Source organism: Phacochoerus africanus, chromosome 14 (assembly GCF_016906955.1).
Source record: "Phacochoerus africanus isolate WHEZ1 chromosome 14, ROS_Pafr_v1, whole genome shotgun sequence".
NCBI classification, from domain to species: Eukaryota; Metazoa; Chordata; class Mammalia; order Artiodactyla; family Suidae; genus Phacochoerus; species Phacochoerus africanus.
Genome location: NC_062557.1, coordinates 52,776,563 through 52,798,553, shown reverse-complemented (window position 1 = coordinate 52,798,553; position 21,991 = coordinate 52,776,563). Strand labels below are relative to the sequence as shown.

The window sequence follows — 21,991 nt, the reverse complement described above, 5'->3', positions numbered from 1 at the left end:
CCCGGATGTGGGTGACGTGCGGCCGCCATCTTCCCGTCCCGGGCAGCCAGCGCCAGTCGGAGCCAGCGCGAGCCGCCGCCGCCGCCGCCACCGCCACCCCTGCTGCTGCCAAGTCCTCCGCCCGCTGCCCCCGCCATGTGAGTCGGCCGCCTGCGCCCGCCCCGGCTGCCCGCGCCGGCCGCCGCCCCTGCGTCCGAGCCTGGGAAGGGCTCGGGGTCCGGCCCGCGCCCCCCGCGCGCCCGGAGGCCAGGCCGGCGCCCGTGACGGCGCGCGGGCAGCCGGAGAGCCCCGGGTCCCCGGCCGGCCGCGCGGGCGCTGGCGCCGGAGGGAGCGGACGCGGGGCCCGCCCGCCCCGCCCCTGTCATCGCTGCCGCCTTTCATTGCGGGTCCCCCCGACCGTGGCTGTGAGGTCGCCCTCATTTGACAGGCGGGGAAACTGAGGCCCGGAGGGGGGAGGGGGCCTCCCTCAAGGTCACGCGGCCGCTTGCCCGCGGGGCCGGGCGAAGGCCATGGCTCCCTTCGGGTGGCTCTCCTCCCGGGAAGGAGGAAGGGGGGCACGGATGGATGGACAGACGGATGGGCGGAGCCCTCGCTGCGGGGCCGAGGGCTCCAGGGCTTGGATCTTAATCCGTCGGTGCCCCTCAGGTCGGCAACCGCTGCGACCGCACCCCCCGCCGCCCCAGCTGGGGAGGGAGGCCCCCCCGCGCCCCCTCCAAACCTCACCAGTAACAGGAGACTGCAGCAGACCCAGGCCCAGGTGGATGAGGTGAGTTGGGGGGGGGGCAAAGGCAGTGGGAACGACCCTGAGGATGGCAAAGCGGTCTGGGGGTCCATCGTGGGTTGAGGGTGATGGCAGTTCACGTTTTCGCGTTCGGAGACAAAAACATACCAAGCCGCGTCCCTGACGTCGTGTAATTGGGAGGGCCGTGGGGTGTTAGCCTTGCTGGCCTGGGCCGTTTCACCCTGGGCGGGTGTGCTCTTGTGACCCGCAGGCTGCTTGAGGCTCGGTAAATAGAGGGTGCTGCTGTGATATGAGATGTCTGGCCACCAGCATGCCTCTGACGTGTGCTCCTTGCATGTCCCCAGGTGTGCTGGGCATGCTCCGCATATGTTGTTGCATGTCAGCCAGACAGCCCTAGGGTGCATGTCTCGTACGTGGCCGAGGAGAGCCCTTTGAGATGGGTCTCGGCCCCCCCCCGCCCCCCATCCCCGCGCCCTTCCCCCAGGTGGTGGACATTATGAGGGTGAACGTGGACAAGGTCCTGGAGCGGGACCAGAAGCTGTCGGAACTGGACGACCGCGCCGACGCACTCCAGGCGGGGGCCTCCCAGTTTGAAACAAGTGCAGCCAAGCTCAAGCGCAAATATTGGTGGAAAAACCTCAAGGTAAGGGTGGAGGCAGGAGGAGTGGTGGGTGGCCGGGAGTGTCCCCGTCTGTCTCCCTGACCGGCCCTTCTCGCCCCCAGATGATGATCATCTTGGGAGTGATTTGCGCCATCATCCTCATCATCATCATTGGTGAGTCGGGCGGGAGTGGCTGGGGCCCTTTGTCGGAGAGGTTCCCCCCCTGACGTCTGGGTTTTGAAGGTCATTAACCTCGTTTTTACTATTCAGCAAAGAGCACATAGAGCTGCCAATAGCAGTTCTGATTCATCTAGCGCCCCAAACCTCAGTGTTGTTGAGCTTGTACTTTGCCTGGTTCTGGGCACTTTCTGGTAAGATTTTTGGAAACCGGAAAGCCGGTGGAGATCTCCACTGCTCCCTTGAGGACCCTTTGGGTTTGTCCCGTATGGGAACCCTGGAATTGGGGTGTGGGGGAGCAGCGAAGACTCAGGGGCTTGAGAAATGGCTAGGAAGCCAACCACCCTATTGGTTGAGAGCTGTGGTCTCAGAGGCTCCGAGGATTCGGGGTCTGTGGCCCCAAAGCCATACCGTGACGTTGAAGAGACCTTGAAGCTGACCTGTGCAGCTTCCTTGCTTTCAGATGGAGGATCTGGGACCAGGAGGGGAAGGGACGGTCAGCCAGCTGGGAGGTGGGGAAGGTGGGAGCAGGGCCGGGCCTGACACGCTGCTTTCTCTCTTTCTCTTTCTTTCTCCCCTCTTCTTCCTTCTCTTTCCCTCTCTGCAGTTTACTTCAGCTCTTAAACCCCTGAGGAGCCTGCCCTGCCCAGAGAAGGGCCTCTCCCCCCCATCCCCAGCCGCTCCTCCACCTCTCAGCCATATCTTCCAGCCCCCTCCTCCCCCGGGATCCGTGTGTGTGTGTCGTGTGTGTGCCCCCTTGTAAATAGCCAGCTGTTATTTATACATATATAATATTATATATATTTGGTCTGTTTGTAGTTTTATTACTAGAAGATTTTTCCGGTTGTCCTTAACACCCCTTCCTGAGGTTCCCATCGCCTCCTTTTGCCCCTCCTCTCCTCTCCTCTCCCTCTCTTCCTCACCAGCCCCAACTCCCTTCATTTGCATCTGCTATGCAATAGTCCCTCTTCCTCCCCTCCTTCCCTTGGATTTAGCTGATCCTTCCTCCTGCCCTGGTCTTCCCCATACACCCCCTCACCCCACCCCACCCCCCGACAAAAAAAAAAAAAAGAAAAAGCAGCTGTCCAGGACTCCCTAGGTGCATCTTCTTTGCATCATTGGGAGGCTCTGAGACTGGTCCCTTTTGGTCCTAAGAATCCCAAGGTCTTCTGGGAGCTTCCAGCATGTTAATTAGCATCATTTGCATACTGACATCCCTTTTGGTTTCCTTTTTTTCTCCATCAGGCTTCTGTTCATTCTTTCAACTTGTGTTTCTTTTTTACTGAGGAGTTAGTCCCTATTGGTCTGGTCCTTGTATCACACTTTTCATTTGCATGACATTACTTGCAGGTGGTAGGGAGCCTGGGCATTGGGGGTGTCAGGCTGTTCTGGCCCCCCAGAATTGCCCTCTCCTAGCTCCTCCAGTCCAGTTTGCCTCCCCTTCCCCGATTTTCCAAACCTCTTGTCCCTCCTTCCCCTCCCCCCAGCTGGTGTGTACGTGTCTTGAAGTTCAGTGTATTATGATGGACCAATAATTCTGCCACTTGGAGTCTCTCCCCACATTCCTGCTCCCCAGTTTTCAAGTGGGGTGCTCAATTGACATTCCCATGGGGTCTCCCTCCCTCCCATCTGCCTGACCCGCCTCCTCCTCCTCCCAGCAGGAGAGTTGGGGGTTGGCCACAATCTGATTTTTCTTGGGAGAGGTGGCTACCTGTGTGTGTGTGGGGTCATCACTGCCTTGGGGAGGAGTGGGGCAGGGCAAAGAATCCTCCCAATTCCTGCCTGAAATCTCTGGCCCCACCCCTGCTGGGGGTTTGACTGAAAGCCCTCCTCACCCATTTGGGGGGTGTTGCCCTATCAGCTCCTCTGATTGCCCCCCTGAATTCGGGGCAGGGGTTTTAGTCACTGCCAATGTGTGTGTGGGACCTGCCGGAAGGTGGTGATTCTTGCCCCTCTCCAGGGTGGTGGAGCCCAGAGAGAGCTGTCTCCTCCTTAGGTGAAATGATAAGGAAGGATGTAACGTCTTTTTTAATGGCACAATTTGGGGGGTCTGAGGGTGCAGTCCCTTAACCTGCCACTGGAAGGGACCGCCTAAACTCTTCCCCCCACACTCAAAGGTTTCTGTGTGGAGGGGGAGCAGGGAGATCAAAGCTGTGTTGTGAAAGGGTAGGGAAAGATGCTGGGGGTGGGGGTGCTGTGTTCTAGACCCCCTTATTATCCCAGTGTCCCCTGCCCCACCTTCCCTCACCCCATGCCCCCAATTCTGTGGCGCATCCAGATTGTGAAAATGTACAATAAATGTGTAATGAGTAACCAGGTGGTGGTTTAAGATCTTTTCCTAACCAGTGGGAAGGGTGTTGGATCTGCAGGTAAAACAAGAAGGTTGAGAAGATACATCTGGAAGAGACAGCTTTGCCAAGGAACCTGACCTTGGGCAGGGCAAAGTGTGTTCCCAAAAGTGGCCACAAGGGGGCACCAGGAATCGATAATGTGTTCATGAGCCCAGGGCCTCAGCCTGGTGAACCCTGCGGTCTGGGCTTCTCAGCTTTCCCCCCTGTTCCTTTTCTGAGGGCATTTTGCTGTTTCTTGGATCCCTTTCTACCGCTTGACTTAACTCTCAGGTGTTACGCAGTTGCTCCTGTGGTCATTTACTCCTAGACCTGAAATAGGTGGACAACTGGGAAACATCTCTTCCCCTTTGTGCCTAGAACAGTGCTAACATCCAGAAAGGGTTAATAAATACTAATTGAACAAAACGGCTCAGGGAGACAGAGCTGAGTGTGGTGTGGAGCCGGCTGCAGGGCTTGCCACCCCTGCCCTGTGTGCATTCAGACTGGTGACTCGACCCCACCCTGAACTCTGTTAATCTCCAGCAACAAATGCAGCCGATGTGGTACCCTTGCATCTCTGACCCCGGGCACTTCAACAGTAGGTGGGAGTGCTAGGTGAGCTCCGGAGGGCCCATTTTTCTGGGCGGCAACATGAGGGTTCCGCATAGGAAATCTCGATAATGTTTCCCAAACTTGTCGGCTCATGAAAACTACCAGGAATGCTTTTTAAAATAGATTTTCAGGCCCCTTCCCCGGAGATTGAGTCAGCAGTTGTAAGGGACCAAGTGATTCTTATAATTAGGTATACAGTCATTATCATAATGTTCACCATTTGTTGAGGGCTTACTATTTTCAGAACAGGTACTAAGAGCCTTTTTACCCTTCATCTACTGAGTTCTTTACAGGCTTAGGATTCCCGCAGGCTCTTGGACCTGCCTTCTTTATGTGGGAGATCGGGGTTCAAATCATGACCCCATTAGAGACTAGCTTGTTCTTCCGGACAGATTATGTAACCTCTCTGAATCTCAGTATCATTAGTGAGGCGGTGAGAAGTGAGCCGCCGCCTCTTCCGGCTTTATAAGAAGCGCGTGGCCTGGCCACAGAAAATAATCTGGGAGGTGGCTATCATCTTTTTGTCATCATCGTCACGCGGTACGGAGACCTGAAGACAGCTTCACCTAATGCTCACACCTTCCAGCTACTGGGAGTTTCAGGTCCAGAGTCCCAGTGCGGGGGCGCTCTTGTCACGCACGGGACGGCTCTCAAAGCGCCCCCCACAAAGTTACGGTCGCTCACATCTGCGCCTGCGCAGACTCGGCAGTCTAGGGTAAGAGTGTCGTCAAGGAAAATCCCCAGCTTCTAGGTAAACAACTTGCCGCGTGAGACCGCCTGCACGTGTCCTCTACAGCTCCGGAATGTCTCAGCCTATGAGAAAATTGGGAGGGCTGGACTGACGTTTGCGTCACCAATCTAGGCAGGCCGGGGGTGGAGTCACAGCCAATAAGAATTTCGGATGTGCGTGGGGGCGTGTCTTTCCGCAGACCTCCAATCAACGCGCTAGGGCGGCCCCTCCCGCACGTGGATCTGTCGCTTGGTAGGCAAACTGACCAATGAGAAGGTGACGGCGGCGGGCGGTGCCAATGGTAGCTGGGCGGAGGCGGGGGGGGGCCGCGCACGCGGCGCGGGGCATGGGTCGGCGCCCTTAGGCCAATGAGCTTGAGGGGCGTGGCGTCCTGGTCGGCGGGCGAGGCAGAAGGAGCGAGTCCAAGTCTCCGAGATCCTACTTGGGAAGAAACTACTGCGCGTGAGAGCCGAGCGGTGAGTGCTCCGGCGTGGGGGGGTGGGGAGCGGGGAGCGGTGGCGATTGGTATAGGTTTTTCCCGCGTGGCGTAAGGAGGAATGTTAATGCAGTACCGTGAAGGAGAATGTGTGGATGTGTGATCGCCGCGGTGGGAGCTCTAGTGGTTGCAGGGAATAGGGGCCGCGAACTCAGTTCTAGAGGGAAGGGAGCAGGAGTCACTGACTTAAGATCCCTCGCTATTCCAAGGTGCCTGGATCCCCGACTGCCGCGGGGAGGGGTTCGGAAGCGTTCGGCAACCTGAGGGAGCTAAGACCTCTGCTCCCAGGAGGTACCAGACCCTTTAGAACCAGTGGGGGACGTTCCAGTGCGTGACTGCTGCTCGGGTAGGTGCCTTAAGCACTTGAAAGAGGCCAGGGCGGTGGAGGGAGAAGTTCTCATCGTTGTTGCTTCTTCGGTTAAGGACGCCGTTTCTGTGAGGATGCAGGTTCTATCTATCCCTTGGCCTCACTCAGTGGGTTAAGGATCATCAGCTGCAGCGTAGGTCGCAGATGCAGCTCGGATTCCTTGTTGCCCGTGGCTGTGCCGGTTGCCCCAGCTGCAGCTCCGATTGAACCTCTGGCCCGGGAACTCATGCCTCATTTGCGGCCAGCAGTAAAAAGGAAAAAAAAAAAAAAAAAAAAAGCAGGAGTTCTGAAGCTAGAGAGAGGCCCTGGTAGGGCAGGTGGGTGGGTACCAAGGGGTTGACAAGGTGACTTGAAAAAGGGTGGTGTGATGATTTATGTGACCCTGAGCCAGTCACATCTTGGCTGTGGCTCTGGATGTCTTTCTCATGTGTAAAAGGAAGGGGTTGGGCCTCGGAGCCATCCTTGGGAGTGAGCGTGGGGTAGGAACTGTTGGATCTCGAGAGGGAGGATGGATTTGTGCAGATTGGATGCACGTGTGTCTTCCTGAGTCCTTGGAGGGGAGGAGGCAGGAACTGGGTGCTCTGGTATCTGTCTGTACAAGTAAGCAGGCCTGTGGTAAAGTGACCTGTGATGAGGTGGAGGAGTCAGGAAGTGGGGTTCCTAGGAGATCACTGGGGCTAGTGGCTGCCAGGGTGATCTCAAGGACTTTGTGAGCATATGAAAACCGGGACAATGCGATGTGAAGTGTGTAGAGAGTGCAGACTGACTGTTGGGGCGGGGGGGGGGGGGGGGAATGGAATCTGTGTTTCAGGCACCAAACTCGGAATGGGCTGGGTATTTGAGAGGCCCAGGTCCCCCAGAGCTGGTAACACCTCACAGATTCTTGAAGGGTAAGAAGCCAGAACGACAAGCCATTATCAGAGCTCAGATTCAAATCCTGGGCCCCATTTGTTAAGAGTCAGAGAACATATTATGAAGCAACTTAGGCAAGTTTAGTAACTTCTGAGCCTTAGTCGGTCTTTGTGCAATGGGGATAATGATATCTATCTCACAGGCCTGTTCTGAAGATTAAATGAGTTAATGTATGTAAAGTACTCAGCAAAATGCCTGGGTCATATTTAAAAAAATTTTTTTTTAGGTAAAAAATATGGCTGTATGGTGACAGTAACAGGAATGGGTGAAAGATTTCTGTGAATGCTGTGGTTAGGGACTGACAATGCTCACATTCTTAAGCTTTTTTGCAACTTTTAGTGACTCCCTCCCTGTTCTCCTCTTCCTGGTTCTTCTGGGCTGGAGCACCAGCCCCAGTCCCTCATTCCTCTCTTTTATTCCTCCCCCAAGATCCAGGCCCCAGGCTGGGCCACTTGCTCTGTCCCAGTTCGATTTCCTCATCCTTGACCCATTCTCCTCCCTGTCCCTCCTCCCTCTCTCTGCTGCCATGGTAACAAGACATTCAGGCTTTGAAGGGGGCCTCAGGGAAGGAGCAAAGGTGCGTGTTCTCTTGCAGAACCTGGGCCTCCAACTTCCCCGCCCTGGCTCTTTGGGACCGGGCCAGCAGATGTGTACGGTCTGGGAGGGGGGAAAGCCAATGCCAGGAGCTGTAGGAACCAGCCGAGGGAGGGTGGATGCGAGTCTCCAGAAGAGAGCCTGGAGTGGGGGCGGGGGGAGCACCCCTTCCTCCTAATCCTCTCTCCAGGAATCCCTGGCTTTGGGACCGGACGGCTGTCGTTGGGTTGGGGGAGGCGCCCAGGCTGGGTGCATGTCCTGGGCTACCAGCCAAAAGAACATGATGTTCCCAAGCGCGCTGGCCGCCGCCCTCTTGGGCTGGCCGCCTCCCAAACCGCTGCCTCTCCGGCCTCCCTGCCCCACATTCCCCGGCTGCCTCGCCCCGCCCCATCCTCCGCTTTGACGTCACCGCCGTCTCCCGCCCCCTCTCCTCCATTGACGGCAGCAGGGCCTGGTTACTGTGGGGATCGGGAGGCAGGATCTCGGTTAGAGCCTTGAGAGCAAGTGGGAGCTGCTGGAGCCCTGGACCCTTTTGTCCACGCAAGAGAAAAATATGGAGGCGGAGGGCAAGGACTGCCTGTGTCGGGGGAGGTCACATCTAAAGCCCTGAGGAGTGCTGAGGACGAAGAAAAACCGTGTCTCCAGAAGAGGTGTCTGATAGGACCAGGGATTAGGCCACAGTATAGGAGTTGGGGGGACATTTTCAAGGAGAGAAGACTGAGAATCCAGGCTTCCGAATCCTTTATTTTGTGTTTTCTGGCTTTGTTTTTTTCTGGGTTATTCTTTAACCATCCTGTGTCCAGCTTTTACACAGAACCCTTGCCCTGGCTTCCCCCCCCCCACCATTGTCAGGGAGAGCTTAGGCCACGTGACTCGGAGGGGCGTGCACCCAGAGCCGATGACGTCAGCAGCAGCCTGGGGCCTCTTCCCTAGCCATCCGGGGAACCCTGAGAGGAACTACCCCTCAGTCCTGGATGGAGGGGTTCTGTGTAATTGCAGCTCTTCCGCGGCCTAAGTTGGCCCAAATTAGGACTTTGAGTTGTGCTCCCTGCCTCTGAAAAGAAAATTATAATTTTCAGCTTCTCCGTTGCTGAAGCCCCTCCCCTAGCTACCGTTTCAACACTCACGCGATTTGTGATCGCCTCCCCAATGTCAGGTTCTCTCCTGGGGGCTGGGGAATACAGTGAAGGAGACAGATGATGAGGTACTTGGCTTTCTCTTCTTTCAGCTACCCTTTTTGTACTCCTGTGGCCCTGGCTTCCTGGCCCCCAGTTTTAGGGCAGCCCTAACTGTGGGTGGCTGCATCCTCAGGAGAGAAGCACTCGTCATCGCGTAGGCTGCCAGGAGACCTTTTCTCTGATTGGTCAGGGAGGCACCTGCCATTGTTTCCCTTCGCAGCCCGCGTTAGTTCTGGCTGCCCCTTCTATTGTTTGCCTCCTCCCCCCCTCCTCCACCACCCCACTTATAAGTGGACCCTTGACGGCTCTCCTCCTAGACGTCCACAGGATTTGAAGTGTCAGAGAGGGGATTGGGTAAAATGGCTTGATTATGATGAGGATGGAGAGGGGAAGCTGGGTAGAGGCCAAGCTGGGTTTCTGTCTGTCCCTCTCCTCCCAGGGACCAGACGTCTCATCCAGTTTGGCCCACCTCCTAAAGTCTGCATTCTTTTTACCCAACCCTGGCAAGACCAAGGTGTCCTGTTCCGCAAGGCTGGTCAGTTCGGGAAATAGCCCTGTCATAAACACCTACTGTGGTCCGGGCAGTTTACCTCCCTCCTCTCTTTTCCATTATCACTGTGCAAGGCGTCCTGCGCCCATTGGCTGGGCTGTGCTGTCTGGGGCCCGTCAGCCCAGCGCCAGCACCCAGATCCACGTGCGCCCGTGTGTGTGACACAGCCCTGACCTCAGTGGGGGCCAGTAGCCAATCAGGCGCCAGGACGAGATCCCCAACCAATCGGGGGCGGGGCCTGCGGTTCCGCCGGCAGGAAGCCAATGAGGGGCAGTGCCTGGCGTTATGCAACCCGCCTCCTGGCCCCGCCGGGTTTCCACTCGGCTGCGGGCTGCAACGGCGGCGGGCAGGCGGCAGGAGGGCGCTCGCGCGGCCAGGTAAGCATAGCATCTCTGCGGCCACCCCAGGATCTCTGTGGCCACCCCCGGGGCCGATCTCTGGCCTCGAGTGGGACTGCTCCCACTTTCAGCCTGATGGGCCACTTTCGGCCCGGGAACTCAGACTGCACACCAATAATCCGCTTTCCTTGCCATTGTCCACCTCCTGTCTGTCCCCAGGGACCAAGGTATTCCTTGCAACCCTGTACTAGGCATTCGCATTCCTCACCCGCCCACCTTACCGCGAGCTTTGCCCCGGCTCGCAGTTATCTCGGCCCCACACCCGACCCTCAGGAGGCATACCCCCCGCCGCCTTTGTCACTCGGGGGTCCTTGGTTTTGTCCCAGCAACCCTCCAGGCTTTCCGCGCGCCCCGAGCTCCCTCCTCCAATTCCTGGCCCCGCGCCGGCTGTGATGTCAGCCCGGTTCGAGCTGGAACATCCCGTTCCCTGTGCTAGTTCCTGCTGTTGGCCACAGCCTTCCTTTTTCTCCTGAAGCTCAGAAAATGCTTTGGGGTTGGGGGTGTGGTCGGACGGGGATTAAGGGAAGAACTATTTGCTGGCTGTGGTGCAGCCCTTGCTTAGAGCTGAGGGTGTCTACTTTGTATGGGGGTGTGTGTGTGGTGGTGGGGGATAGTGTTTAGAAAAGTAGGGGACCGAGGAGAGAGGATTCCTGGGTCCCTAACAATGGCAGGCGCCGGCTTCGGTCCTGGGGGTGGGGAGAAGGTACAGAGGCCAGAGAAGGAAAGGTTGTGCTGTTTTGACCAGAATGACTGGGATCCAGGCCAGCGCCGGGCTGGGGGGCTTTTGCGCGGAGGGCGGGCGGTGGTGGTGGTTTTGCCCTGGGGAGGAAGGCCAGCCTCTGAAACCCCACGACTGCCGCTCTAACTATGGTCACCTGGCTCTCTGGGGGCTGGGGATGTATGCGAGGTGGGGGACCCCTGGTCGTGCCTGCCAGTGTGGGAGTGAATCGTTCCCCCAGCTTCCGCCGAGAAATGGGGGAGGGGTCGCCCCTCCCGCCCTCTCGTGGGCCCTACAGCAACCGCTGAGCTCAGTCGCTGACGTCGGTTTCCCTGGCGACCGCGGCGGCGGCGGAAGCGCGTGGAGGGGCCGCGCACGTCTCCGCGCATGTGCGGCGGGGGTGGCACCGCCCTCGGATAAAATTAGCCCGGAGGCCTAAATATAGGAGGCCCCCGGCTCACCCCCTGCTCTGAGGCATTGGTGTCCCAGGCAGAGTGGGGGCTTGGGGGGAAGTGTCCAGGCTTTGGCTTGCAGCCGTCATTCTAGTTGACTGTTTAGGTGCTCCTTACTCAGGCCACGCAGGCAGCGTATGTGGGGGAGGGACCAAGAGAGGCCCCCTCCCGCTTGCAGAACCTCCTGCGGGGACGGGGGACAGAAATTGCCGAGGCTGCGCATTGGAAGCCTGGGTTCCAGGAGCGTGAAAGCCGGCAAGCGAGGGGCTTATTGAAGTGGGCAGGTGTTGTCAAGTTACAGCCCAATTTTCTCTCGTTCCTTCTTGGTCTCTCCAGGTGCTGGCTGTGATCGAATTTCTCAATCCTCTGAGGCTTGAGTCTCCCAGTTCACTCCCCTAGTCAGGCCTCCTGGCCCCCTTGTGCATCCGTGGTGGCCTCTCTGCCCTCCCTGTTCTCCTGCCCTCCCCATGGCCCAGACATGAGCGGTCCCCTAGAAGGGGCTGATGGGGGAGGGGACCCTAGGCCAGGAGAATCCTTTTGTCCTGGAGGGGCTCCATCCCCTGGGCCTCCACAGCATCGACCTTGTCCCGGCCCCAGCCTGGCTGATGACACCGATGCCAACAGCAATGGCTCCAGTGGCAATGAGTCCAATGGACCCGAGTCCCGGGGGGCATCACAGCGGAGCTCACATAGCTCCTCCTCGGGCAATGGCAAGGACTCGGCCCTGCTGGAGACCACTGAGAGCAGCAAGAGGTGTGTATGGAGGGGTGTAGATTCTGGGAGTGTCTTGTGAGCAGGCTAAGTTGGGAGGAGGCCCATGCTCCTGGCCACTTTCCCCTCATCTCGGGCCTGTTGCTTCTCCCCTAGCACAAACTCCCAGAGCCCATCCCCACCCAGCAGTTCCATCGCTTACAGCCTCCTGAGTGCCAGCTCGGAGCAGGACAATCCATCTACCAGTGGCTGCAGGTTTGTGAGGTGAGGGCTGGGGGAGAGGGATGGGGGCCACGCTCAGGACTAATGCCTCTACCCCCCCCCTCAATTGTGCGCCCTGCAGCAGTGAACAGTCAGCCCGGGCAAGGACCCAGAAAGAACTCATGACGGCGCTGCGGGAGCTCAAGCTTCGGCTGCCACCAGAGCGCAGGGGCAAGGGCCGCTCTGGGACCCTGGCCACTCTGCAGTACGCGCTGGCCTGTGTCAAGCAGGTGCAGGGTGAGTGGTGCTCTCTCCAGGGGCAGTGGTCAGGTCCTGGGCTTCCACTGTGAGGCAGTCACCTCACTAAATGCCCCGCTGCCCACGTGTTGCAGCCAACCAGGAATACTACCAGCAGTGGAGCCTGGAGGAGGGCGAGCCTTGTGCCATGGACATGTCTACCTACACTCTGGAGGAGCTGGAGCACATCACGTCCGAGTACACGCTTCGCAACCAGGTCAGCGCAGCGTGGCCTCTGCGGCCTGAGGCACGCCCAGCCCCACCCGCACGGTGCCGCAACCGGCTCTCGTGCTCACTCTTTCTTACCTAGGATACCTTCTCCGTGGCCGTCTCCTTCCTGACCGGCCGCATCGTCTACATTTCCGAGCAAGCAGGTGTCCTGCTGCGCTGCAAGCGGGATGTGTTCCGGGGTGCCCGCTTCTCAGAGCTCCTGGCTCCCCAGGACGTGGGCATCTTCTATGGCTCCACTGCCCCCTCTCGCCTGCCCACCTGGGGCACGGGGGCCTCGGCAGGTGAGGTCCCTACGTGCTTGGGGGGAGGGGGAAACAGTCCCCAGAAGCACCTGTCCCGAGGGGCCAGGGGACCCAGGCTTTGCCTTGCTGGGTCCTTCTCAGCCCGGGGCGGGTGGGGAGCTGTGCTCACTGCCCTCTTGGTCTATTCCAGGTTCAGTCCTGAGGGACTTCGCCCAGGAGAAGTCCGTCTTCTGCCGCATCAGGTAGGCGGGGGACAAGGGAGCAGACCCCTTTCCCTTCCCAGCCCCCCGCCCCACTCTTCTTTGCCGTGTGGGCTGTGACCTTGAGGTGGAGGGTGGGTAACAGGCCTTAATGCCGCCTTCTCTCTCGCACAGGGGGGGTCCTGACCGAGACCCGGGGCCTCGGTACCAGCCATTCCGCCTCACCCCCTATGTGACCAAGATCCGGGTCTCGGATGGAGCCCCTGCACAGCCCTGCTGCCTGCTCATCGCAGAGCGTATCCACTCCGGTTATGAAGGTGGGCCGCCCGGGGCCTGGCCTGGTTGGGGCAGGAGGAAGGGCGCCTCTTCTGGGCTGGGGGTGACGCGGGCCCTGAGCCTAGAGGATGCAGCCTCTTAGGATTTTGGAAGAGAGAAGGCACTGAGGACAAGGGTTTGAACCCCCGTGTAGAGGGCAAATTCGTAGGTGAGCGCTCCGAGCTGGGAGAGGGCAGAGCGGAGCCCCGCGCTCCTGTTTCCTCACCGACTCGGGGTGCAGAGGGGGTCCAGACCACATTGTAGGCCAGGGGGCCCGAGGCAGCGTGGGTCCCTGAGGTGCTGGATTGTTCTGGGCGGAACCCAACGGCCCCCCTTTCTGTGCTTCAGCGCCCCGGATTCCCCCCGACAAGAGGGTCTTCACCACACGGCACACGCCCAGCTGCCTCTTCCAGGACGTGGATGAGAGGTGAGGCCCGGGCCAGGCGGAGAAGGTTGTGGCTTTGGCCAGGGCAGTGGCTGTGGTCACTCTGATGCCTCCTCTCACTTCAGGGCCGCCCCCCTGCTGGGCTACCTCCCCCAGGACCTCCTGGGAGCCCCAGTGCTCCTTTTCCTGCATCCTGAGGACCGACCCCTCATGCTGGCCATCCACAAGAAGAGTGAGTCGCTCTCATCCTGCTCCTCCTCGCGGCCGGCTCCAGGGCTGCCCTGTGGTCGGGGGGTGCCCAGCCCTCGGCCTCACTCCGCTCTCCGCCCCCCGCTTCCCCCTCCCTGCAGTCCTGCAGCTGGCTGGCCAGCCCTTTGACCACTCCCCTATCCGCTTCTGCGCCCGGAACGGGGAGTACGTCACCATGGACACCAGCTGGGCTGGCTTCGTGCACCCCTGGAGCCGCAAGGTGGCCTTTGTGTTGGGCCGCCACAAAGTACGCACGTAAGTGGGTCGTGGCCCAGAGCTGGCACTGGAGGGTGGGACAGTGGGACGGGGCAGGGCTCAACTCACCCCTCCCCACCCCGCAGGGCGCCCCTGAATGAGGACGTGTTCACTCCTCCGGCCCCCAGCCCCACTCTGGCCCTGGACACTGATATCCAGGAGCTCTCAGAGCAGATCCAACGGCTGCTCTTACAGGTGAGGGTGGCGAGGAGGGGCTGGGGAGGAGGAGGAGGAGGAGGAGGGGGAGGGGGCTGGGGTGCAGGCCCCGGACGTCTAACCTGTGGCTCTTCCTGTCTCAGCCTGTGCACAGCCCCAGCCCCACGGGGCTCTGTGGAGTCGGCCCTGCCACTTCCCCGGGTCCTCTCCTCAGCCCTGGCTCCTCCAGCGACAGCAACGGGGGGGATGCTGAGGGACCTGGGCCTCCTGCCCCGGTGAGTGTCCCTCTCCCACATCACTGCTGTAGTCTCCTGTCTCCTTGTCCCCAGAGTCAGCACTGCCAGCCCCTGAGGAGCCCGGCCTCATCCGCCTCCTTTTCTTTCTTGCGCTGCCTCTCGTGACCTCCACGCCTGCCCTGGGGCCCCCTGAGCCGGCCAGGCCCCCCAGTGCTGCCCACCGCCTTGTTGTGTCCCACAGGTGACCTTCCAGCAGATCTGTAAGGACGTGCACCTGGTGAAGCACCAGGGGCAGCAGCTCTTCATTGAGTCCCGGGCACGGCCCTGCCCCCGGCCCCGTCTCCCAGGTGAGCTGCTGCCGTCTGTCTGTCCGTCCGTCCGTCCGTCCGTCCGTCCGGGTGAGGAGGGAGGGCCGCCGGGTCCCTGACCTTCATGCCAACCGGAAAAGTTTTTCTCTTTTGGGCGCAGCTACGGGCACATTCAAGGCCAAGACTCTTCCCTGCCAGTCGCCAGACCCAGAGGTGGAGGCGGCCCCTGCTCCAAACCAGGCCCCTCCAGCCTTGGCCCCTGAGGAGGCTGAGAGGAAAGACGCCTCCAGTTGCTCCTACCAGCAGATCAACTGCCTGGACAGCATCCTCAGGTAGGGCCCTCCGCCCTCCGCCCTCCGGCACCTTCTCCCACCCGGGTCCTGGCCCCGCCCCCACCCCACCCCACCCCCACCCTCACATCCCCTGGTGCTTCCCCCAGGTACCTGGAGAGCTGCAACCTGCCCAGCACCACCAAGCGCAAATGCGCCTCCTCCTCCTCCTGCACGGCCTCTTCGGCCTCCGACGACGACAAGCAGAGGCCAGGCCCCGTGTCTGTGGGAGCTAAGAAAGGTGATGACCGGGGCAGGCCCTGCTCCCATCAACCCTGTCCCTGCACTCTGGCCCTGCGTCTACACTGCTGTCTTTGCCCCACACCTTCCTCCAGCCTCCAGGCTCCTCTCCCCTCAGTCCTCCCCCTTCCCTGGTCTCCTCTCCCAGGCTCCCTGGGGCCGAGGTGGTAACTGGCCCGTCTCTCTGCACAGATCCGTCGGCAGTGCTGTCTGGGGAGGGGGCCAGCCCTCAGAAGGAGCCGGTGGTGGGAGGCAGCCTGAGCCCGCTCGCCCTGGCCAATAAGGCGGAGAGCGTGGTGTCCGTCACCAGTCAGTGTAGCTTCAGCTCCACCATCGTCCATGTGGGAGACAAGAAGCCCCCGGAGTCGGGTATGGGCGAGGCTGAGGGCCAGGGCCCGGCGTCAGGTCCCCAGCCAGAGCCCCCTTCCGCCCTCTGGCCCCCACCTCGTGGCGAGGAGGCGGCCTCCGTCTCAGCTCGGGGTGCTGCTTCTTGCTTTTCCCCTGCTCGCCGGCCGATGCCGCTTTGTCCCCCATCCTGCTTTCTGTGTCCTTTACTGTCACCGAGTCGGGGGTGCTACCCACACGGGCCTAAAGACACGGCTTGCTGGAAACCTCGAAAGGGCGTGGGGGCACTGACCCGGAAGAGGAGTGCGGGGAGGGCTGCCCTTCAAGGGGGGGCCCTCCTCGGCTTGTGCCGCTGGAGGGGACTGAGGACCTTCCTTCCCTGGGACGGCTTTGCATGGGGAGGAGGCCCCAGAGCCAGTCCTCGGCGGGGAGGCGGCCGAGTCACACAGGAGGCCAGGCTTGGCCGTGGGGCTCCGTGGGGGCCGTGTGACCCCAGGGGTGGTTCTGACCTTTCGCCTTCTCTTCCTCAGACATCGTCATGATGGAGGACCTGCCTGGCCTGCCGCCCGGCCCGGCCCCCAGCCCCACGGTAGCCCCTGACCCAGCCCCAGACGCTTACCGCCCGGTGGGCCTGACCAAGGCCGTGCTGTCCCTGCACACGCAGAAGGAGGAGCAGGCCTTCCTCAGCCGCTTCCGAGACCTTGGCAGGCTGCGTGGACTCGACGGCTCCTCCACGCCCCCCTCAGCCCCTGGTAAGGGATGCCCCTGAGCCTGCCCCTGCCTGGTCGAGGACCAGACTGGCGGAGGCGGCGATCTCGGGGGAGAGGCTTCTGCTTCGGGGACGGCCTAGGGACAGGCCCCTTGCTGGCCTCTCCCCGCTTGGCCAGGGGTCCGGGCTGGAGCCAGAGGAGGGCAGCCTGGGGAGCGGCCCTGAGAGCCAGGCAGAGGCGCTCTGCTCCATGTGAGCCACTGTGGGGGCCGGAAGCGGCTGGTCGGGACTCGGTCGAGGCTGCTTCAGAGCCCGGTGTAGCCTGGCAAGGACGGCAGGGCGACGTCAGGTGGGGTCCAGGCATCGGGCAGCTGGTGGATGGACTCGGGACTCAGGACTGGGCTTGCCCACCCGTCTCCGCTCCCTGGTGAGCGAGGCAGAGCAGGGCCTGGCTGGTACTGCCTGCTGGAGTTTGGTGGAGGGACCTCGGCGGCCCCAGCTGCTGCCCGCTGTCTGTCAGAGCCTCTGTCTCCAGCACACGCCCAGCCTGACCCCTCCTGTGACCTTTCCTCTCTCCAGCGCCCTGGCCCTGCTCTCTGCCATTGTCCTTTGAAGGCTCCCCCGCCTCCCCAGAGTCTCCCCTCTCATGCGTAGGCCAGGGAGCCAGGCGTGCTGGCGGCCTTCGGCTGCCCTCTCCCTGGTCAGAGTGACAGGGCTGGGCAGGGGCACTGAGCCCTGCTTGAGGGCTGCGCTCACCCTCGTCTCTTCCCGCAGGCTGCCCCCATGGCCCCGCACCCCCCAGCCGCCGACACCACTGCCGATCCAAAGCCAAGCGTTCACGCCACCACCAGACCCCTCGGGCCGAAGCCCCCTGCTGTGTTTCCCACCCCTCACCTGTGCCACCCTCTGCCCCCTGGCCCCCACCACCAGCCGCTACTCCCTTCCCAGCTGTGGTCCAGCCCTTCCCCCTCCCCATGTTCTCCCCCAGAGGCGGCCCCCAGCCTCTCCCTGCTGCCCCCACAGCCGTGCCTCCTGCACCTTTTTCTGCCCCTCTGGTGACCCCCATGGTGGCTTTGGTGCTCCCTAACTATTTGTTCCCTAACCCATCTTCCTATCCCTATGGGGTGGCCCAGGCCCCCGCCGAGGGGCCTCCTACCCCTGCCTCCCACTCCCCAGCCCCATCTCTGCCCCCACTGCCCCCCAGCCCTCCACACCGCCCAGACTCTCCGCTCTTCAACTCAAGATGCAGCTCTCCGCTCCAGCTGAACCTGTTGCAGCTGGAGGAGCCCCCTCGTGTGGAGGCGGGGGCTGGAGCAGGGGGCCCTGGAAGCAGTGCTGGGCCCCCGCCTCCCAGCCAGGAGGCTGCTGAGCCAGAGGCCAGACTGGTGAGCACTGTGCCCCCCCCCCGCCCCAGCCCCACATGGCCTCTTCCCCCCCTCGCTCTGCCCCTCATGTGCCTTCCTGCCCCCGCCTGCCTGGCATCGCCGGGGACCGGAGTCCCGGGGATGGAGACCCCAGCTGAGTTTCTGAGGCAGGAACCAGCCTCATCAGTGAAGTGGGCACAGTCCTGTCTGGTGAGGACATGCCGGTACCTTCTGAGAGCGCATCTGCCACTTGGAAAAGCTCCAGCGTCACGTCCCTCCTGTCCACCAGCTCTCTCCTCACTCAGCCTGACCCCGCTGCCATGGCGTGGGCAGAGACCTCTTGGGTCAGGTGTGCCCCCAACCGGTGGCAGCAGCTGAAGGGAGGTCTCGGTGTTGGCCCCTTAACCCCTCTGTGTCCCCTCCCCTGACCCCGCAGGTGGAGGTAACGGAGTCCTCCAACCAGGATGCGCTCTCGGGCTCCAGCGACCTGCTGGAGCTGCTGCTGCAAGAGGACTCGCGCTCTGGCACAGGCTCTGCGGCCTCGGGCTCCTTGGGCTCTGCCTTGGGCTCGGGGTCTGGTTCAGGCTCCCACGAGGGGGGCAGCACCTCAGCCAGCATCACACGTGAGTGCGCCCCCCCCCCCACTTCCCAGGGTAGGACCGCCTCGGGGCGGTGGCGGCGGCCTGGGCCTGTGGGCTGGACCTGAGACCCGGAGGGAGGCCTGACTGCCGGCCGCCTCCCCTGCTCTGCAGGCAGCAGTCAGAGCAGCCACACGAGCAAGTACTTCGGCAGCATCGATTCTTCCGAGGCGGAGGCGGGGGCGGCCCAGGCCAGGGCTGAGCCCGGGGACCAGGTCATCAAGTACGTGCTCCAGGACCCCATCTGGCTGCTCATGGCCAACGCTGACCAGCGCGTCATGATGACCTACCAGGTGCCCTCCAGGTGAGGAGCCCGGGAGACCCCCCCCCCGCCCCGCGGCGGGGAGGCTGGCCCACCCTCCTCCCTCGTCAGCGAACCTGGGGCTTGCTTCCTGGCCTTCCTGTTCTGTCCCCTTTCCCTGGGAAGCCCGTCATCAGGCCCTCCCCAGCTGAGGGCAGCTTTCCTGCTCTGGGAAGGCCTGAGCTGCCGGTGCCGGCGGTGCTCAGGGCAGGAGCGTGAGGCGGTGCGTGGGGACTTGCAGTAGCGGAAAGACGCCAGCCGCGAGGGCTGCAGCTCCCATTCTCTGCCCTCTGAACCCCTTACCGGAGCAGGGACATGGCCTCTGTGCTGAAGCAGGACCGGGAGCGGCTCCGGGCCATGCAGAAGCAGCAGCCTCGGTTCTCGGAGGACCAGCGGAGGGAGCTGGGGGCCGTGCACTCCTGGGTCCGGAAGGGTCAGCTGCCTCGGGCTCTTGACGTGATGGTGAGATGCGAAGTCTGGGCCAGGAGGGAGAAGAGAGAATTGAGCCTGACCCCCCCCCCCCAATATCTAAGAACACTACTTTGTTTTTTAATTCTTTAATTATTTTTTTCTTTTCAGGGCCACATGTGCGGCATGTGGAAGTTCCCAGGCAGGCTAGGGGTTGAGTTGGAGCTGCAGCTACTGGCCTAGGCCATATCCATGGCAACACCAGATCCCAGCCACATCTGTCACAAAACTGAGCTCCAGTTGAAAGGACAGAGGCTGAGGGCTGATCCCTTCATTGTTCCTTAGGTTCAATCTGAAGGATAGTAATTCTACTGAGTTTGCTGCTGGGTTTTTGTAGGTCTTTTCTGGCCGTTCCTGTACCGACATACATTCTGATTGTCCCCTAGTGGGGTCTGGACCCAGAGTACAATGCGTTTTCCAGTCCTTTCCAGCCCATGTGCATTCATGTGGACGAAGTGTTTTTTGGAGAAGGTTTTGGCAAGTCCCCATGGGCTGGGGAGCAAGGGGAGCTGCAGCGGCAGGTCAGCAGTGAGCACTCTGCCTGACTCAGTACCTTTCTTCCTCCAAGGCCTGTGTGGACTGCGGCAGTAGCACCCAAGACCCCGGCCACCCTGATGACCCACTCTTCTCGGAAATGGATGGACTGGGGCTGGAGCCCATGGAGGAGGGTGGCGGCGAGGGGGGTGAGGGTGAGGGTGGCGATGAGGCCCGCGCCCAAGCTGGAGCCGGAGCCTCAAGCTCTCAGGACCTGGCTATGGAAGAGGAGGAACAAGGGGGGAGCTCGTCCAGTCCAGCCTTACCTGCCACAGAAGATGGCGCCAACTAGACTGCATCCGGGAGCCACCCCCGGGCGTGTGTGAGAAGCTTCTCTCTCCCGTGTCGCAACTCTCCGAACTCAGACGTGGCTGGACCAACTGCTAGAAAAGTGCCCCAGCTTCTCCTGCTGGAGGGGGCAGGACCCCCGTCGCCGGCCCAGCATCCAGGGGCTGCCTCTGGCCGCCTAGGAGACAAGAGGATGGAACTCTTCAGCCCAGCCCAGCCTAGAGAAGCCTCCCTCCCCTCCCTTGTGAGGAGCCCAGCCTTCCCCTGGACACGGTTGCGGACAAGCTGAAGTGGTCTCTCCAAGTCCCAGCTGAGCCGGAATCCCTGGCCCCGAGGGTTGGGGCTGCACTTATTTATTGGGGAGATGGCCCTCTCTCCCACCTCCTCCCCAGATGTGAGGGCGAGGGCTGGAGGCCCAAGCAGGACCCAGCGGTCCAAACCCCTAGCTGCTCCAGGGTGGGGGAGGTTGGTGGACCATGGAGTCCCTGGTGCTGCCCCTCAGGTGGGACCCAGACGTTCTCAGCTGTACCCTCTACCAGTGGCATTTGTGTTTTTGATATTGTGTCTGTTATTTTTTAATACAAAAAGGAAAAAAAATACTAGGACTTTGTGGAATGAAGTTTGGGGGTTGGATGAGCTCAGGGAGCTCTTTGTGGGGAGGTGTGGCCCGGCTTCCAGAAGGCTGTAGTGAGAGTGAGCCATTCCTACCCCTAAGAACCCCATCCTCCTCTACGCACCCTTTCCAGCTGAGGAGGCAGGTCAGCTTAGGTGGCTAAGGGACAGGGAGCCAGCGCCCATGCACAGTTGAGTTGGCCTCCTAAAGGCGTGGGAGAAGGGAAGCTGCTCGGAACCTGGGAAGGGGAGACGCACTGAAGCCCCGCAGCAGTTTTTAACCTGTCAGGTGGTTTTCATTTACTGACGCCCCGAAACAGCTGATCTATATCTAGACAGAACACATACCTTACAGGCGCCGTGGCTTAGCTGGTTAAAGCGCCTGTCTAGTAAACAGGAGATCCTGGGTTCGAATCCCAGCGGTGCCTGAGGTTGGGTGTATATTATTGCCGCGAAAAAGTGTCACATTTCTCTCTCACCCTCAATGAAGCTTCTCACCGAATCCATTCCTATTTGAGGTTCCGTTACTGTGCACTTTTTCTGTGCATTTGGAGGCTCACCCCAGCTTTCTTGGACTAGAGTGCCGCGACATACCTTCGCCTACCTTTAAGGGTATTGGGATGTGCAGTAAGATCTGGGCCCATTTTGTGCCGTGGTCAGGAAAAGAGAACCAGAAAGCTGCCTCTTCCATAGGGCTGCTGACCGCCCGCGCCGCCATATAGAGGCGCACGCGCACTGGCATTTTTCAAGACAGGCGGAGCCGACGCGAGAAGCAGGCATGTTGATAGGCAGCTATAGTTGCGCAGGTCCAGTGCCACATGTGGCTGTGATGGCCGAGTGGTTAAGGCGTTGGACTCGAAATCCAATGGGGTCTCCCCGCGCAGGTTCGAATCCTGCTCACAGCGCTACCGCTTTTGGGAATGGGTGCTTACTACCTCAGTGGAAAAAGCACTGTTTTCCAGTTCCGTTCTTCCCTTGGAATAAATCCCACTTTTTTTCTGAGACTCAGGGATTCAGCCACCCATGACCGGTGCACGAGCGCCCTCTTGTGGGCCTCAAAATCCTGCCTCCAGAGGTTATCTCCTGCAAAAATCTTTTCACTGCCAATTTCAATTCAAACCTCCAACAAACAGGTGGTTTCTCAATGCAATTTGCAATCATCACGTCTCCCTGTCCATTCAACCTCCAACTCTCCTACAGGACTTCTTCATTTCTATTCACATCAAACCATTAATCCCTTGATCTTCCTTCAGCTTTATCTCCTCTTTCACTGAATTAAAAAGGCATTCCAATAATCAAAACAGTATGGTACTGGTACAAAGACAGACATATAGCTCAATGGAGCAGGATAGAAAGTCCAGAAATAAACCCAAGCCCCTATGATTAATTAATCTACAACAAAGGAGGCAAGAATATGCAACGGAAAAAAGACAGTCTTTTCAATAAGTAGTGCTGGGGAAAATGAACAGCTACACGTAAAAGAATCAAATTAGAACATTCTCTAACACCACACACAAAAA

General features: G+C 60.3%; 2 protein-coding genes and 2 non-coding genes across 8 annotated transcripts; all 4 read left to right on the top strand.

Annotated features, from left to right (window-relative positions):
• VAMP2 (vesicle associated membrane protein 2) lies at positions 1–3,833 on the top strand. Of its 2 annotated transcripts, XM_047758508.1 has the most exons (5): positions 1–137; positions 646–766; positions 1,227–1,385; positions 1,466–1,517; positions 2,128–3,833. In XM_047758508.1, coding segments are annotated over exons 1-5 (351 nt in total). In that variant the 5' UTR covers positions 1–135; the 3' UTR covers positions 2,145–3,833. The 2 variants fall into 2 exon arrangements, with proteins under 2 accessions (XP_047614464.1, XP_047614463.1); XM_047758507.1 differs by having other exon boundaries at positions 1,466–3,833.
• Positions 3,834–5,523: 1,690 nt separating this feature from the next.
• On the top strand, positions 5,524–20,458 carry PER1 (period circadian regulator 1). Of its 4 annotated transcripts, XM_047758503.1 has the most exons (24): positions 5,577–5,668; positions 5,898–6,034; positions 11,194–11,610; positions 11,725–11,823; positions 11,912–12,066; positions 12,162–12,283; positions 12,377–12,578; positions 12,730–12,781; positions 12,914–13,056; positions 13,403–13,481; positions 13,565–13,671; positions 13,790–13,943; positions 14,030–14,138; positions 14,243–14,374; positions 14,577–14,682; positions 14,804–14,975; positions 15,083–15,213; positions 15,405–15,581; positions 16,088–16,309; positions 17,041–17,651; positions 18,067–18,253; positions 18,383–18,572; positions 18,881–19,031; positions 19,606–20,458. In XM_047758503.1, exons 3-24 carry the CDS (start codon positions 11,336–11,338, stop codon positions 19,861–19,863), a joined length of 3,834 nt encoding a protein of 1,277 aa, XP_047614459.1. In that variant the 5' UTR covers positions 5,577–5,668; positions 5,898–6,034; positions 11,194–11,335; the 3' UTR covers positions 19,864–20,458. The 4 variants fall into 4 exon arrangements, with proteins under 4 accessions (XP_047614460.1, XP_047614459.1, XP_047614462.1 ...); XM_047758504.1 differs by lacking the exon at positions 5,898–6,034 and having other exon boundaries at positions 5,524–5,668; XM_047758506.1 differs by lacking the exon at positions 15,405–15,581.
• Positions 20,459–20,825: 367 nt separating this feature from the next.
• TRNAT-AGU (transfer RNA threonine (anticodon AGU)) lies at positions 20,826–20,899 on the top strand. Its single transcript has one exon. It is a non-coding gene; the product is annotated as a tRNA-Thr (tRNA).
• Positions 20,900–21,294: 395 nt separating this feature from the next.
• TRNAS-CGA (transfer RNA serine (anticodon CGA)) lies at positions 21,295–21,376 on the top strand. Its single transcript has one exon. It is a non-coding gene; the product is annotated as a tRNA-Ser (tRNA).
• Positions 21,377–21,991: the final 615 nt, after the last annotated feature.

What these genes read in the sequence shown, in the direction of transcription:
- VAMP2 (XM_047758507.1), top strand. An exon ending in CCCAGGCCCAGGTGGATGAG is followed by an intron (nt 767 to 1,226) that starts GTGAGTTGGGGG and finishes CCCTTCCCCCAG; the next exon opens with GTGGTGGACATTATGAGGGT. An exon ending in ATTGGTGGAAAAACCTCAAG is followed by an intron (nt 1,386 to 1,465) that starts GTAAGGGTGGAG and finishes TCTCGCCCCCAG; the next exon opens with ATGATGATCATCTTGGGAGT.
- PER1 (XM_047758504.1), top strand. Translation starts at nt 11,336, where the DNA reads ATGAGCGGTCCCCTAGAAGGGGCTGATGGGGGAGGGGACCCTAGGCCA. An exon ending in ACCACTGAGAGCAGCAAGAG is followed by an intron (nt 11,611 to 11,724) that starts GTGTGTATGGAG and finishes CTTCTCCCCTAG; the next exon opens with CACAAACTCCCAGAGCCCAT. An exon ending in TATCCACTCCGGTTATGAAG is followed by an intron (nt 13,057 to 13,402) that starts GTGGGCCGCCCG and finishes TCTGTGCTTCAG; the next exon opens with CGCCCCGGATTCCCCCCGAC.